Source organism: Sarcophilus harrisii, chromosome 1 (assembly GCF_902635505.1).
Source record: "Sarcophilus harrisii chromosome 1, mSarHar1.11, whole genome shotgun sequence".
Lineage (NCBI taxonomy): Eukaryota > Metazoa > Chordata > Mammalia > Dasyuromorphia > Dasyuridae > Sarcophilus > Sarcophilus harrisii.
Genome location: NC_045426.1, coordinates 251,233,260 through 251,251,989, shown reverse-complemented (window position 1 = coordinate 251,251,989; position 18,730 = coordinate 251,233,260). Strand labels below are relative to the sequence as shown.

General features: G+C 34.1%; 1 protein-coding gene across 2 annotated transcripts in view; it reads right to left on the bottom strand.

Annotated features, from left to right (window-relative positions):
* Nucleotides 1-18,730, bottom strand: part of PCSK5 (proprotein convertase subtilisin/kexin type 5) — a 611,928-nt gene that overhangs the window by 182,047 nt on the left and 411,151 nt on the right. For both annotated transcript variants that reach the window (XM_031939641.1, XM_031939639.1), the window contains exons 14-17: nucleotides 14,284-14,427; nucleotides 9,900-10,002; nucleotides 8,144-8,337; nucleotides 5,742-5,826 (exon numbers count right to left, since the gene is read on the bottom strand). In XM_031939641.1, the coding sequence (XP_031795501.1) occupies nucleotides 5,742-5,826; nucleotides 8,144-8,337; nucleotides 9,900-10,002; nucleotides 14,284-14,427 (526 nt within the window). The remainder of the gene's footprint in view (nucleotides 1-5,741; nucleotides 5,827-8,143; nucleotides 8,338-9,899; nucleotides 10,003-14,283; nucleotides 14,428-18,730) is intronic.

The following is an 18,730-nucleotide window of genomic DNA, read 5'->3' as shown; positions in this document are numbered from 1 at the left end:
AGCAGGTATTCTATGAACATCATTCTTATTTAACATATACAAAGAAGGAATACACACACAAGCTTGGCATATAAATACATTAAAGTCAACAGGGAAACAAGTGGAGGTGAAAATCAGATGATAGCAGGACCAGAAGATAGCACAGAGTAGGAAATCCTAATAAGCAAAACAAGCTTCCATATTAGAAAGAAGGATAAAAAGGGGAAAGCATGAGGTTAAAAATCAAATATAAAGAGGAGCCTTAGATTATTTTTAGGCAACTGAGGAATAACTGAAAATTTTATCATATACAAAAGTATCAGTATATTATTATAAGAAATCAAAAGACATAGTAAAAGAGACAATTTTAGAGAATCCTTGGTAGTATGAAGTGACAAAGAGTGAAGTAATTAAAACCAGAGGAAAATGTATGCAAAGATAGTAATAGTATAAAGAAAAACAACTTTGAAAGATTTAAGGACTTTAATGAATGCAGTCATCAGCCATATCTACAGAAAACCTGTAATGAAGTATATTACCCACCTCCTAAAAAAGAAGAGAGTGTAAGAAGTGAGGAAAGATACATTCATTTGTGAACATGGGGATTTGTTTTACTTGATTATGTTAATTTGTTATATTTCCCCCCTCCTCTTTTTTTTACCCTGGTTTTTAAATGGGGGCTGGAAGGAATGGGTGAAGTAGGGGGGAAATAGTAATGATGCCTAAAAAACCCATGAAACATTTTTAAAAAATGTATTAAAGAGAACAGAAAAAAGTTCAGAAAGAAATATAAGTAAGCAAGCCAGTTTTGAAAATAATGTGTAACAGTAACAGCAAGATTATATGAGGATCAACTATAATGGACTTGGCTCCTCTGAGCAATGCAATGATTCAAAACAATCCCAAAAGACTTGGGATGGAAAATGCCATACACATCTAAAGGGAGAACTATGGAGACTGAATATAGATCGAAACATGGTTTTTTTTTCACCATTTTTTTTTGTTTGTTTGCTTTTTCTTTCTTGTGTTTTTATTCCCTTTTGGTCTCTATTTTTTCTTGTACAACTTGACAAATATGGAAATATGTTAAAAAGGATTGTACATATTTAGCCTATATCAGATAGCTTGCTCTTTTGGTGGGGGGAGGTAAGGAAGAGAGGGAGAAAATTTTGGAATACAAGGTTTTACAGAGATGAATGTTGAAAACTTTGTATGTATTAGAAAAAATAAAATACTATTGAGAGAGAAAAAGAAAATAATGTATAATGAAATGAAGATTCACAGCTTCCTATTAAATTCTTTTTGTGCTCTGATATGTGTATGGAAATGGTGTGTGTGTGTATGTGTGTGTGCGCGCGCGCACGCGCATTTGTGATTTAGAATTTAAAACAAGAATCACTAAAAATACATGCAGCAATCCCTGCCTTCAAGGGGATTACATTCAATTGGGAGGAAATTATATGTGAATAAAAAAGACAAAGTAATTTCAAAGGGAAGCACTAATACTTGGGAGAAACTTGCAGAAACTGATATTGATATTTGTTTCCTTTTATAACTGAAAAAAAAAAACTGAGACAGATCAGTTAGTTAAGGTCATGAAGTTAATAAATAGCATAGTTGAAACTTGACACTTCTTTTGCCATACAGCCTTACCTAGAAGGAGGTGAAATCTTTTCTATTTGGTCTCAGAAAATGGAAAAATTTTCTCCTCTCCCTTTCAAAATATCTTAAAAACAGAGGCTATATTTTATTAAATACAAATTTCTCAAACTGGTATTTAAAGTCATCTCAAACCTGGCACCAGCCTGCTTAATTTGACTTTATTTTAAGTCTTATTTAACTTTACTCCTCTTTAAATATCTACATTTACTTCCTTTCTGGCTCACTCTCTTGTCTGACCTACCTACACACTGGCTGCCTTGCCCTCCTGAGACTGACTCCACCCTAGGGCCAACTAGGTGACTTTTGAGCCCCCTTGCCCAGGGCTGCCATATCATCAGAAGCTCATTGCTCACTTCCCTTCTGGCTCACTCTACAGTCTGCTCTACCTTCACACTAGCTGCCTTGTTCTCTCAAAATAGGTACCTTCACTCCTTCTTTTCCAGCTATACTTAATGTGTTGTCTTTTTCCATTAGAATGAAAGTAGTGACAATTTTGTTTTTGTACACCAACCACAGTGCCTGGGATATAGTATTTAATAAATGCTTGTTGCTTTTTTTTCTCTTCTCTCTCTCCCTCTTCTTCCCTCCCTCCTTCTTTCCTCTTTTTCTCAACTTCCCTTTATGTCTCTCTCTCCCTCATTCATTAATTTAGTTCATAAATTCTCTTTGCTTTCTTTTGTATCCTCATTACTTAGCACAGTGTCTGGCACATGCGAGATGCTTAATCAAGGGCCATCTCAGTCGTCCTGATCCATATCTTGCCACTGGAACCAGATGGCTCTGGAGAGGAAAGTGAGGCAGGTGACCTTGCACAGCCCTCCCTCATTTAGATTCAGTTCACTTGCATCACCTCCCTGATGTCATGGTTCTCTTTGAGAACGAAGGACAAACAACCACCTTGCCATTTTATATATATATATATATATATATATATATATATATATATATATATATCTCATATTCCAAACAAGGAATGAGATCTCTCCTCATCTCCATCTTTTAGAAAAACATCTTGGTTTTCTTTCAAAGCTTGGTTCAGATAACATCTCATCTACAAAGTCTTCCCTAAATATTGCAGTTGAGGCTCCCCCCTCAGATTAACATATTTTATAATTATTATTGTTTATAAATAAATTATTATTATTATTATATTGTTAAACATATAGTTATATATATTATATATTGTTATATATAATTATTGTTACATATAATTTAATTATTGTTATTATATAATTATTTTTATTTTATAGGTATTGCTATTTTGAAGATATCATTTTTGTTATTTTATATTATTGTTATTACATATATATTATTGTTATTTTATTGTTAAATTATTGTTATTTTATATATATAATTATATCCCCACAGAAGAGTGAAAGATCTTAGAGGATAGAGGTTATCTTGTTTTTGTTTTTGTATTCCCTGTGCCTAGCATACTTAATGAATATTTGATGAAATCATCATAACCTTGATGGAACCCTAGTAATAAATGGCAATCATCATTCTGCACTTCCCCCCCGCTTTCTGTAACCAAATCAAAGTGTTGGATCTCTGTATTCAGGCAAATTGGCCTCACTGCTGTTTTCCCTACATAACATTCTATCTCCTATTTCCTGGCTTTCCTACAGGTTGTTCCCCTTTATACCATCATTCTATAGGATGCTTTTTGTGACCCTCCTTAATTGTTAGTGCTTTCTTTTCCCTTCTCAAATTATATATCTAACTATTTATATGTTGTATTCTACCAGTAGAATGCAAGCTTCCTGAAGGCAAGGATTTTTTATTTTTGCTTTTTATCCTCAGCGAGGAAGAAATAGTACCTCGACATATGTTAGGTTATTGCACAGATGCTTAACAAAGACTTCGTGATTTAATTGGACTGTTATTATTTTTAAAAAGCTTTGGATTTTTCTTGAAATATGTCAATTAACCTGTCAGATTGGCTAAGATGACAGGAAAAAATAATGATGATTGTTGGAGGGGATGCGGGAAAACTGGGACATTGATGCATTGTTGGTGGAGTTGTGAACGAATACAACCATTTTGGAGAGTAGTTTGGAACTATGCTCAAAAAGTTATCAAACTGTGCATACCCTTTGATCCAGCAGTGTTACTACTGGGATTATATCCCAAAGAGATTCTAAAGAAGGGAAAGGGACCTGTATGTGCACGAATGTTTGTGGCAACCCTTTTTGTAGTGGCTAAAAACTGGAAACTGAATGGATGTCCATCAGTTGGAGAATGGTTGAATAAATTGTGGTATATGAAAATTATGGAATATTACTGTTCTGTAAGAAATGACCAACAGGATGATTTCAGAAAGGCCTGGAGAGACTTACACGAACTGATGCTGAGTGAAATGAGCAGGACCAGGAGATCATTATATACTTCAACAACAATACTATATGATGACCAGTTCTGATGGACCAGGCCATCCTCAGCAACGAGATCAACCAAATCATTTCTAATGGAGCAGTAATGAACTGAACTAGCTATACCCAGAAAAAGAACTCTGGGAGATGACTAAAAACCATTACATTGAATTCCCAATCCCTATATTTATGCACACCTGCATTTTTGATTTCCTTCACAAGCTAATTGTACAATATTTCAGAGTCTGATTCTTTTTGTACAGCAAAATAACGTTTTGGTCATGTATAAAAAAAAAAAAGAAATATGTCAATTATATGCTCTGACAAGTAAATCTCTTTGTATAGTTCTAAAGAAGAGAGAGGACAATATCTATTGAATCCCATTCTGGGCAATTATAACTCACAAAACATCCATAAAAATGAAATTAAGTATGTTTATATTGTGGTAAATTGGAAAAAGGGCTCAAGTTGGAATTATCTGATCTGGGTTCAAATCTTGCTTCTGCCAGTTTCTGCTTATGGGAACTCAACCTCTTTGGCCTTTTTTATCCTTACTTTTAAAATTAAGGAGTGGAGTATATTGATATGGCTCTTTCTAGATTTTATTATATGATTCTATGACCTGAGTTTGAATCTCAACTCTGTAATTTGCCATTTAGGGGATCTTGTGTAAGTTACTTAACTTCTCCAGGCCTCAGTTTCTCCATCTGTAAAAAAGGGGCTGAACTGACTGATCGTTAAGGTCTTTTCCAACTCTCAAACTACAATAATATGTAATGATAACAGAAAAAAAAGGTTACATGGATTAATTGAAACAAAAAAAAATTTAACACTGGTTCATATGGAGAATTTCTTGTTTAGATGCTATCATCAGAGAGGTGGGCAGGTGAACATTTTTTGAGCAAAAATCTATATACTGAAAACACCTACCTAAAGGAAATAAGTTACAGACATAGGAGGGTGTTTCAACCTAAGTAAAGCTAAATTAAGTTTGATTTTCTCTGTTTAAATATCATGATTACTTTGTTCATCTGGAGTATCTCTTATGGATTTCACCTATTTGTTTCAGCAATGGCAAAAGTTACTTACTGAAAGAAAAAAAAATATCTACTGATAGCAAACTTATGTGTATATCATTTGAGAATGGTAGCAAATATGGAATATATAAGATAAAGAACAACTGATATTTGAAGAGACCATGTATATAACACCTCCGTACATCACAAATATGTTTGGATTAAACATATCTTATATTTTAAAATAAGAACTCAGTGTCAGGTGAAAATTTCTCCCAAGCATGATTTTCTATTATTATGATAACCACAGAAGGGATTAACGCAATTCCCTGAATTCATTTGCATACCAATTTTTGACTGGTACTGATCAGAAAATGAAAGGGTATCTTTAAAATGTTGTATGCCTAATTTACTAATATTTTCTTTTATCAGTTCATCTCTTTATAATCCAAATGAAATGATATATGCAAAGCACTTTGCACATTTTAAAGTGCTATATATATATAATGATATTTATTATTAAATTCCAACTTAAAGAAGATAACATCTCCTTAGTTATATAAAGGAGCAGAGATAATGTAATGGCTACAAGGTGCTTTATAGTGAAGACATGAGGGTATATATAGAGAGGGAGATAATGAAGGTGAGAGTAGGCAGTAAAACTATCATTTTAAGCAGTGAATATCCATGTATGGAGTTGGCTATTTCTTACCTTAAACCATGTTTGCATTCAGTGCAATTCTGAGAATCAGTACATGTTCTACAGTTTTCACTGCATTTCCGGCAAAGGTTTTTATCTGATCAAAAATAAAATAAAATTCAGGTTAAAAATAACTTCATTGATTTGATTCAACAAGAGTGAGTATAAAATGTTCTAATACCTGCTATTTTCTCAATATCTTCCACATCAATATGAGTAGGAAAAAGTACCCAAAAGAACCATGAGATTACAAATTTCATTGCTCTTTTCTATCAGAACACATATTTTAAAAAATTTAACAGAATTTTTGCCATCCAAGAATCCTGATTTTGAAAAGTCAACCTTGTTCTGTGTATATGTTAAAAGAAATCCAAGCAGTTGTCCATTAGAGGAAACAAAAGAAATTCATAAATCAGGGTGAATTATGAAATTAGAATTATGATTCTATGATGAAACTTAAATTATTGTTATCTAACTTAAGTAAGACCTTATATGACTGGTAAAAATTATGGCCTGAAACTAGGTTCTTATTAAAAATTATAAGATGTGTTTAATTCAAATATGTTTGTGAAATTATTATTATTAATTATACATGCAGGCAGATAATGTGAATACATGCTTAAATTTACATTAATCTGGAAAGTATTTCATGTTTACTAAGTACTCTCTTATACTAAATAAATATGGAAAATCCTAAGTAGTTTTCTATAGATTATGACACTCCATTTTATTGTAAACAAATAATTGTCCTAATTGAATACAATATAGATTCCAAACTATTGATTGTGCTGATTGTTTATCCTTAGAAGGGGACTCTATTTGTCTGTTTGTTTCTTTATGAACTATCTACCTAGAAATAATATAGGACAGTGGAAAGAGCTTGAAGCCAAGACTAGTCTGGTTTTGAAATTAGTTGCATGATCATGGAAATAATTGAACTTATTTGAGCCTCAGTTTCTTTGTCTTTAAAATGGAGATAAACTTTAGTATTTTCCCTGGAATTATGGTGAAGATGAAAAATTGATGATTCATATTTATGAAACTCTCTAAGTTGACAAAATGCAATCCTCACATGAGAAAATATATGTAAAGAATACTGCTAACTTTAAACTAATATAAAAATTCCAATAATTATTATTAGTAGTGTTTCTTCCATTACATTACTTTTCTAATTCTTCCTTATATCATATTGGTTTAAAGGCCAACCTAATGGATCTCAAACTGTGGCCCATTCTTTCAAGCCAAAAAGATTTTCAATAGAGGATAAATTGTGGTTCCATCAGATAATTGCCAGTCTCACTAAGAATGGAAAGTCACATCACCAGAAAGTTAGACATAGCAGTCAAAAATGAGCTTTCTATTACAGCATGAAAGAGCTAAGATTTGCATCAGTGTAATTGTATTTAGGAGACAATTAGGTGGCTCACTGTATAGACTGTTGGACCTGGAGCCAGGAATATGAAGTTCAGTTGTAGCCTTCAACATTCAATCAAGCTGTGTGACCCTAAGCAAGTCATTTAATTTCTGTTAGTCTTAATTTACTGGAGAAGGAAATGGCAAACCACTCTACTATTTTTGCCAAGAAAATCCCCTGAAGAGTATGGTCCATATGGTCCATATGGTTATTTCATTCTAAGAAGATTAATAAAAGACAAATATAAATATAAATCTTAAAGTTAGAATATTTTGATATTCAAATTGTTTGAATGGATCTATCTTGTTATTTCTCATAGTTTGGAAGAAGATTGGACTCTTTATACTCTGGAAACTTTCATACAATAATAATCACATTCCCTCTATAAGGCTCTCTTTCCCCTTGAATGAACAATACTTTTTTATATCTTTCCTTTTTCACTCACTTGTGGTTTTTCCTCTCCCTACCAATCATTTGACTTTTATATGTAAGCAGAAATTGATGGGAATTCCATTCTATTTCTCTATTGACTGATTACTGAAGCCACTGTTGAGTTATAAGATGATATAATTGAGCCATAAGATGGATGAAATTAAGCAGAAATTTTACTACCCAGGAGACAGGAAATCAATGTGTTTTTTTGCATGGAAATTTTTAATAGCCTTTTGTTATTCCTTTTTTAAATATTAGGTTTCCACTTGGCCAAGAAAAGCAGAAACATGAAATTTCAGATCAATACATATCATGTTTAGATTATCTGCTCACTTGGCTTCCACTTTAACATTTTTGTATACAGATTTGTATATAGATTTCTCATATTCCCCCTCTCCCTCCAAATCCACAAAAAATCCAAGTTCCTTAAAATCTCAACAATAACTAAATTTTAACATTGATCAGAACCTAGACTTCAGGAAAGAGGAATTCCCCTTACTTAAACCCCTTCTTTAAATAGAAATTCAATGTTTTCTTCCTCAACCCCTAACAATAGAAATGAACTCACTCATGTCCTGGTAAAATCCATCTGGGCAGGTAGTGGCACAAGAACTGGTTTCTTCATTCAGGAAGTAGCCATATTTGCAAGACAGGCATTGGTTAGTATGACTTCCAATGCAAGACTCACAATTGGGGGCACATTTTCTACAACGCTTCTTGTCTGCATGATAGTGACCTGGAGGACAGCTTGAGACACAGATTCTGGATTGTTGGGGATAGAAAATAGAAAAATGGAAGTCACCATTGATTCTTTCTCATGTACTTTACTAATATCTGAGAGACAGCTAGTCATTCATCTTGGCTTTAAAATCCAGTTTTTACCCATTTCATTGTGTATCCTCTGCCTTCATATCCAATTGTGGTCTCTGAAGCCTTCTACATCTTAATGTGTTCATGTATTCCATAGAAAAGAAGAGATCTATCTCTTTGTTCCACCTTGTTTCATTTTTGCCTTCAATCCATCAATTAATAGACACTTATTAAGTGCCTACTATGAAGTGTACTATGTTTCATATACAAATTAGCTAGAAGCTAATCAAAAGGAATTTGGGTTAACTAGGAATGAAAAAGTGAATGTTGCAGTTTCAAACCCCAGCTTTGTCAAAGGTTGCTATTCTTGAAGAGGACCATGATATCAGGAAGGTGATACCATGACATGAAAGTGAATGGGATTTAAGTGAGGAGGACTGTACAAAGTTACCTGCCTCACTTTCCCCTCCAGAACCAAAATGATTCAGTGGCAAAATATAAATCAGGACAACTGGAGATGGATGCAATGGGAGACCTTAAACTAGGTCTTCAACAGGTCTTGGTTTAACTGATGCTGGACCCATTCAGGGATTAAGCTAGATAACAATTAAGGCAAAGAATCTCCTTTTTCACCAAATACAAGGAAATCTAAATAAATAAATAAATGAATCTGGGAGGGGAAGAAACTCAGAGTTTCTGGCCAAAGCAGAAATTTCTGCTATTTACATTCAATCTGAATCAATCAGAATTTATGTTTGATATTCAACAAATTACTTAATCTCTGTAATCTCTTATCTAGGGATAATACTAATGTCTCTTTCACAAAGTTCTTATAAAGATTAATAAAAGAATGCACATAAAATATTTTGCCATAATTATATAATTACTCATTGTTATATCCAATAAAACATTGGGCATTATTGCTTTGGCAAGGAAGAGGGAAGCTGAGAGAAGAAGAGAATGCTCAAGAGATAAGAGTGGGAGATGCCATTCTTCCAATAGGAAGAATGAAGAAGAATTACAATCTTAGCCTTACTTTACAGATCTCTGAAGGAAGAGCATCTGTCTCACAGTGTTGCTGTAAGGATTAAATATGATATAGATGATGTTGTTGATGATGATGATGACGACGACAACAACAATTTCTCTATCTGCTGCCTCTGGCAGCTAATTGGTTCAGTTGGTAAAGTGCTAGTCTTGAAGTCAAGAAGACCCGAGTTCAAATCTGGCTTCAGACATTTACTAGTTGTGTGAACCTGGACGAATGACTTAATTTGTCTTAAGCCCATTGGAGAAGAAAATGGCAAATCATTCCAGTATCTTTGCCAAGAAAACTCCATGGACATCATTGGCATGCTGTGGTTCACAGGGTTACAAAAAGCTAGCACAACTCAATAGTAACAACATAATTATGCCTTTCTTTCGAAGCTAGTAGAGAAGCATTTTCATAATTTTCCACATGGACAAGGTGAACCACAGTTTATGAATTGAGCAGCATAAAGACAGAAATTTACCGTGTATTGTTTTTCATTTTGTAGTAGTAGTGGAGACAGTCATTGCAGTGGTCTGGTCCTGGCCCATCACATCCTACTTTACTGCATTCAGGGTCACAAGGACCTTTAGGAACCCAAAAAGAAACAAAAATAACAACACATTTAGAGAAATGATTTTCGAGTGAGTTTGTATTTCTCTTGCCTTATGCAGATCCTTCAGAAATCAATGTGATTGTTAAGTCATTAGACGAATCTTTGATTTTCTCAAATTCATTGGATGCCTAAAGACCATTCCCCTCCCTTCTCCACTTCCCCAAGAAATCAAGCCATGCTGTTCTTGGAATCGGAAGGACTTGAGTTCAAGTCTTGTCTCTGACACATTTAACCTTTTGGTTTCCCAAGCAACACGCGAAGATTGAAAGTTATAGATGAGTTACCACTATGTATAAATAAAGGAGATTTTCATATCAGTGTCAATGGATCAAAAACAGACATAAAAATATTCAGGATGTTAAAAAATAGGAAAGAAGCCAATGTTAGAACAGAAATACAGCTATTGCACAATGCTCATCTCTTCTGAGTTTAGCAAAGCAACACAATGAGCTTCAGTGATACTGTGGTGAACATAAAACATTACTATGACATTTGGCACAAATTTATCAGCATCTAGTCTTAGATTACAAAGCAGGAACTTTAGGCATAGATAATATATTAACCATTATATCCCTGCCCACAGGCCAATGGGCAACTGAACAAAGGAAAACTACAAATAAAATTAAAAATAAGTCAGTAAGTCCAAATCACCTCAAGACTTGGGACCTTCTCTCTATGAACCCACTATTTTCATATTGTCTGGCAGAGAATAAAAGAAAACATACAATGGACATCAGCATTAGGCACAAAGATGATAAAAGTTTCATGTCTTTCCTATGGAAGTTGAACTTTTTCCTGATTGGTGGAACTAGTGACAGAACTGGCTTCTTTTACTAGCTGTTTATAATTAGGAATCTTTCATCTCTTGATCTCTAGGGTCTTTTCCAGAGCTAAAATTCTATAATCCTGTAATTCCTGTCAGCAGCATACCATATTTTTTTGGAGAGGAAATGGATATTAACGGTGGCACAGCAAAGAGTTTACTTCAAGCAAAAGAACATTACTGGAGGGATCTTTTTTTTTTCCCCTGTCACCCAGATATAATATATAGAATTGCAAAACTTCTGAATTGGAAATAACCTCAGAAGCCTTGTGATCCGAAACATACCCAGATACAAATTCCTTCTCTAGCATACCCACGTAGTCATGCTGCCATGCTTGAAGACAGATGCTCCTCCTACTTCAGACAATGACATTTACCATGTATTGTCTTCCAATTTGTAAAAGTAGAGCAGACAGATTATCTGTCTATAATAGACAGGCTATCCTTACTTTTGGACAGTTGGCCACTCTGTAACTTTTACTAGGTCCTAGTTTTGCCTTCTGAGACCCAATAGAACTAGTTCAATCTTTCTTCTGAGTGACAGCCCCTCAAATACTCGCAGATGGCTATTTTATTAAGGCTCTTCTTCCTCAATTTCTTCTCCTGAGATGACATAATCTTGAGATCCCTCTATATTATATGCTAGTTGTACTCCTTGATAAGCATTCCAGGATGTAAATTGTCTTTCTGGAAATGAAATATCCAGGGTGCAACCAGCGAGTCCACAGAGAATTTCTAAGAGCACTCTGAAATTTGGCATGCATTATATTATAAATGTTTAAAGTCCCTCATTTTCATTTTTTTTTTTTTTTGTTTTGGAGGCAAATAGGGTTAAGTGACTTGCCCAGAATCACATACCTAGTAAGTATCTGAGGCCAAATTTGAACTCTGATCCTCCTGATTTTAGGGCCAGTGCTCTATTCTGTACTACCTATGTGCCCCTTAATATTTTTTATTATAATATTTTTTCATTATAAAAATAATAAGTTCTAGGTCTGAAAGGCAGGTACACTTACCCTTCTATATTATAGGTATTTGGGGTGAGGAAACCTTGTGATATAGGAAATTTGTGTAAAATTTTTTGGCCCTTTCTTCATACTAGAGAAGAAATCTGAATTTTTCTTTTGCTTTGGGCTATTTACAGTACATTATTGTAATATTTGGGCTGATATTATATGTTTCACATATGTAATACTATACATATAATTTATAGTTTCTAATATATTCCAATATTTCTGAGATTCTAAACTTTTCCTATGTCATCTGCTGACTTTTGCATGTTATCTGCAGCTTCTGCAAAACTCTCCCCTAAATCCCATTTAAATTCTTATGCTAACCCATCATATATCAAAACGCAATGGGAAAAGGCCTAATGTGGAAGGGATAACTGTAATCATTCTTATATATTAAAAAGCCTAAATAACATTATGGTAATTAATGATAGCAACCATCTTCCATGTGGCACAGTGAATACAATTCTGGTCTTGGAGGCAGGAAGATCTAATTTCAAATATGGCTTTAGACAATTACTAGTTGTGTAACTGACCAAATCATTTAGCACTGTTTGCCTCAGTTCCCTCATCTGTAAATGAGCTGGAGAAAGAAACTGTAAACCACTTTAGATTCTTTGCCCAAAAAAATCTCAAATGGAGTCATAATGAAAGACAACTAAACAAAAATTATCTTCCTGCAGGTTGCAATATTCCTAAGTATAACATATACTATTACTATTTTTGAAATAGCTTATGAGGTCTGACAAATAACATCTCTGTTCTGTTGAACTGAATTTCAGGTTAGCTCTGTGTCTCATTGACTTGAAAAGCTTGTGAAGGCAGTGTGATTGAGGCAGAACTTCTATGATCAGATTAATTGGTAAAGAGATCTACATACAGTCAGGTTAATGAAGCCTAGCTGACTTCTGGAAAAAAAAAAGTTGAAAAAAATTGGAGTTAGCATTTAAGCACTAGCACAACTTCAGAGGAAAATGATTCCCTGGTAGACACAATTTTTCATCAGATCACTGAGGAAATAGGAGAGGAAAAAGCATTTCTTCATCTTTGTTATGAGAACTCTGTACTTGTTATGAAAACTCTGGTGTTTTTCCAGTACTTTCCCTGAATAGTCCATTCTAAAGTCAAGGTAACCAGCATTTAGCTAATCCTAAGAAACTATTATACTTTTATGGATTACTATGATTCAGTAACCTCAGTTCAGGTCCTAAGAGGGAAGGACTAGGAGGTTCAAGAAGACATATTTAAATCTGAAGGAAGAAAAAACTTTCTAATTACTAGAGCTATGCAGAAGTGGAGTGGATGGCCTCAGTAGACAGTGTAGTCTTTTTTTAATCAGAGGTCTTCAACCATATGATGGGGATATTGAAGAGAGACTTTCTTTCAGGTATGGGTTGGATTAGGTGCTCATTAAGGTTCCTTATAACTGAAATTCTGAGACACTCAAAGTCTATGACACTTTGCTCACTTGTGAGAGTCAACATGGAAACTGTTCATGAACAGACCATGAAGGAGCTTATCTTTACTTGCTTAGGGAAGAAACTTAGTGATCAAAATCATTCTGAAAGAATAGTACCATGGAGCAGAAAGACAGTTAACACATATATGGTATATTTCTTTGCTATTTTTGATAAATATATGGGGAAATCCTTTCTCTTTGTCTACAACAGAAAATAATAAAATGGCCCATGGGATTTCTACTGCATAGGAAAATTACATTGCCAAAAAAGAAAGCTTGGATGATTTAGTCAATTACATCCTGATTAACTCAGTAAACTTGAAAGCACTATAATCGAAGTTTATAAATTACTCCAAGACTGTTCTTGTTTAAACTGGACTTGCATGAGTACCTAAGATATTAAGTTATGAGGCATAACAACAAAGGGTTTTCTCTTAATTTCTACAAGGAAAGACCTTGACATGAATTATAAAAATATGTAGTCTTCCCAAGGGCAGTATTAAGTGTGTAATTTAAGAACAGCTCTCCAATGTGAAAAGTTTGCTCATTATGCAACAATTCCTTAATATATACAGGCATTCAAAGGAATAGGACCCATATAAGTTAACCTGAATTTGGAACATAACAGAATTTACAGATCTTAGATTTTATCCTAAGGGGTTCAATGACATCAAAGCCTAAAAGAAGCCCATGACAGAAGAAATGTAGTGTAGTCGATGGACTGCTTATTCTACAATCAGAGATCCTGGGTTCGTATTCTACCTTCTAAGGTTTACTACATATGTAATCTTGGGGAAGTCATTTAATCTCACTGGATTTCCTCATTTATAAAATGAGGGGTTTGACTAAGTTCCTTTCAGCCTTTTCATTTCTAAGATCCTAATGCAATCTGTCCTGGATATAGGGGTAGATTGCAGGTAGATTTGCTCAGTTTTGCTCTAAACATAATTTTCCACATACCTGAATAATCATCTGTAACATAGTCTTCTGTAGGGTCTTCCACTCGACTAGAACGTACACGTTCTACTCTGGGGAAGTCGTTTGTTGGAGAGTAAGGCGGGATAGATGTTCCATAGAGGACCAAAGACCATTCTTTCAATTTGCCTTGGGAAAAATGACAAATCAGAGAATCAACAAAAGCTTAAACTTTAGGTCTTTTTTATCTTTCTGTTCCTTTCAAAAAATAAAAAGAAGAACTTTGGAAAATTATTTGGAAGTTGAGCTTGATATATGTATGAATTACTGAGTGGCCGATCCTAAAATTCATTTCTGTGAGTAAGTGTGTACACAGAGTAAACTTTCATCATATGATCTACATTAGTTTTTTTTTTTTCCTGACATGGGGGGAAGACTTTTTTTACTTTTAAACAAAATCACATATATGTACACACAGAGTTTGATTCTCCCGCATACATAATTCTTCTTCCCCTTCATGAATTTTATTCTATATTCATGTTATTACATATTATTCTACCTCCTAATCATGACACCCAAACAGGAGATTGTTAAAGGAAGAAGTATCAATGATGTGCACAAATTATAGAAGTAATTTATTTTTAAAAGTTTGCATGTAGTGAATTTATATGACATTTCCAAGAAGAATGAATATGAAGAATAATCTGCTGGGATAAGGAACAAATGTTTATATTCTCTACCACTGGGAAAACTGAAAGTTGAAGGAGCTCTTGAATTTAGGAATTATGAGCTGAAGTAAGGATAAAACTGATCAGGTTTCTGAACTAAGCCTGTCACCAATATGTGAGCTCCTGTAAAAGGAATGCCACTAGGCTAGCTATTTAGGGGAACAAACCAGCCTAGGAAAATGGAACAAATTAGACTCCCTGCCAATCAATAATGGGATTAGACCCCTGAAAAGCCACTGCATTTCCAGTTTGGATAAGACAATGAAGACATTCTTTTTAAAAAAAAAAAGAAAAAGAAGGAAAAGGAGAAGAGAAAAGAAGAGAAAAAGGAGGGGAAGGAGAATCTAAAGGATTTTAAATTCCTGGATACCAGATTATATGCCATCTCAGAGAATCCTTGAATTTTATGGAAGATTTCCTTTTCATAAGCTATAGTAACCCCAAGAGAAAATTTTCAGTATCAACTGAATTCTTCATAATTTTCTAGGTCACCAACTGAAGATTTTGCTTTAGCTAGCCCTTAAAACAGATTTATCCAGTCACCACCACCACCACCACCACCACCACCACACACACACACACACACACACACACACACACACACACACACTACACACCCCAAATTAATCTGATTCTATCTGGTCTTTTCAGGAGAGTTAGAAAATCAGAGTCAATGCATTATCTCTTTGGTAAGATTTCAAGAAACTTTTCTTCGGGGTAGACTTCTTCCATACTTATTTATTCATTTACATCTTGGCTTCATTAAAGTTATCCTTTGGTTCAAAAACAGGCTTTTGGCCTCAAGTATAATAAAAAAAGGAATTACCACTGATTCAACGATTAATACATATGAGCTAAAAATGATATAAAATAGCAGGAAGACAACTAATATCTTAGACCATGATGCTATCATAAAATACAAGATCTGTCTAAATACTATTTTGTGAAAATTAAGGGACTGAAGTTGTTCTCAACTACTGCATACAAGGAACTTCAGGTGAGAGCCCTCCACAGGTGATATTTATCCATGTGAAAACTTGGGGACTTAAAGAAAGGCAGATCTTAATTTTTAGGAGTATAGAAGACTAAACTTCTTAAAATGTTCACTCAGTCAATAAGCATTTATTAAATGTTTAATATGTGCTAAGTCCTGGGAATAAAAAGAAAAGTAAGACATTTCCTGCTTTCAAGAGCATTACTATTTGCTATATTCTTTTTATTGTCCTATAGGGTGGTAAAGTGTAAAAAGAATGAAGTATGGGATCCAGAAACCTGGGTTCAAATCCCTCTTCCAGTATTTATTAACTATGTGACCATAAGACATTTCTTCTCTCTTGATCACAATTTCTTCACTTTATAAAATTAGATAATAATATGGGTACTACCTACATCACTTCATTATTGAAAGTATTTTATAGATATGAACTATTATTTTTATTGCTTTTCACTACTTGTTTCTCTTTGAAATCACTTGTTATAAGACATCCTTCTTAAAGTTTACAGAATACTCAGGCTCAAACCCCAAGACTCTCCAGGTTTATTACCTGACTGTAGTCATGTATGTGCATAATTTGCATTTAAGCAATGGAAAGAGTTACTCAGAGATTGCAAAAAGTTGAGGAATAGATTGCTTTTGTTATTGAATAGCTGTATAAACCAGAGCAAGTTTTCTTATTCATTTCACTCAGCTCAGAAAAAGAACAGACAGAAAGATGGGATAATGGGGTTGTTTGTTTTCCTACCTATCAACCACCCTCAAATCTATTTCTTCTGCTTTAGTTCACAGCTTCTTTGATAACCTCCTTTTAAGTTCTCAGTGAGTGCTGCCTCATGATGCATCTCGTTTCTTTTTCTTGTGCTATTCCTTAAGTGCATAATAGACAAAATAGGCCTTGTCCTGCCGTTCAGCTTCATTTTCCCTCTTTTGTGTGTACTTATGGGATATTATTTTGAGATTTATAACCACTGTCACAATTTCCTTAGAACCACTATCATATTAGTGACTTCATTTTTCCTCCACTATGGAAGCAAATAGCCATGGGGGTGGAGAAGGAGGCAGAAGACTGAAGAAATGACATTCTGTTAAGCAATTGCTGTGCAAATAAGGAATGAGAAAATCTATGCAATTTGCCAGCATATAAATGTCACTTGCCCCCAGGGCAGCTTTAATGTGCAAAATGAAAATGCTTCACAAAATATATATTTTAATAATGAATAAATACAAAATCCAAATGGGAGCCAGCAATGTTTCTATTTTGGACTGATTTCACTATTTAATTTGGCCTGGAAGAAATCTATATCCCCAACCAAGCATCCAATAAAGACTTTCTTTTTCAAAAATTTATCATACTCCGAAGAAGTAACTATAGAAATGTAGTAGATGTTTCTTTTTCCTTTAAAAAAAACACTCTCTGTTAAGAAGTATGATTTATCCCTAAATATAATAGGATTTAGGGGTTATTACAAAACAGCTATCAATGATCATGTGTTAATACTTTCCTCACAAGAAAAAAAAAGCCAAAAAGAAAACCATGTCTGAAATAAGAAATGTTTAGGGTTAACTGGGAGTAGAGTTGATCATGGACCTTTACTTTTGTGTGCTTGCAGTTGAAATAGTAACAATTTCATTTATATAGCTCTTTAAAAAACATTCCACAAATAGCACCTAACACAGAGCCTGTTACATAGCAGGAACTTCATAAAAAACCTGTTGTTTGTTGAATTAAGATAGATTTTATCAGTTTATTAGTTCTGTTTTACAAATAAGGAAATAGGTTCATCATGGTAAAGTGACTTAAGTGATGAGATCATTGTAATAAAATCTTCAATCCAATGACCACAGAGTCGCTATTAAATCTCTATTATGTATAAGGCATTGGTGATTCAAAAAACTTATCATCTACTATGGGAGGCATAGTGGTGACTATGGAAATTTATGCATGATAATCTGAGGAAGGGGGAAGAGCAGTAAATCAACAAAACATTTATTAAACATTTGTTTTGTGCCAGACACCGACTATACAAAGAAAAGCAAATACACATCCTGCCCTCAAGAAGTTTACAGTCTAATAGAAGAGACAACATGGAGTAATTGGTTACTAGAGTTTTATCAAGTATCCCACTAAGTGAATAGAGTTCTATACACTAACAACTCAGAGGAATAGCAAAGACTTGTCATAGGAGGTGCTATAAGTGTCCCAGAGTCAGTCCAATAAAGCATATAAAACTGTGAATCTAATCATCAAGGTCTTCTGCACTGCAACTCTTACCTCTTTGTCTAACCTTATTTCAGAATCTTCCCTTCATGTATATTCTATTCTCTCCTGTTTGCATTTGCTCACCTTATTTCTCATGCCAAGAATGTTCTTCCTTTCCCGCCCTCATTTGAGTCAACCTTCCCTCCCCCCCCCCCCATTACAACATGCTATGTCCTTGCAGAGTTATAAAGCCAGCAGATTTTTATTTCTTGTGATATAAGAAGGGAATATATTGTGATTTATGTGCCAAATACAAAAGATTTCTTTGAGCGGAGGAACACGATTTTGGATATTAAGAAGTAATGTGATAGAGCTGATATAAGGCTAGACTTAGAGGCAGGAAAACTTGCATTCACATTCCACCTCTGTTATCTACCAGCTTTGTGGTCATGGGCTCTTGAAATTTTTATCTGAACATTTCAGTTTCCTCATTTATAAAATGGGGCTGATAATATCAATTATAGTGTCTACTTCATAGGATTGTAGAGTAGTTCAAATGAAGTGTAC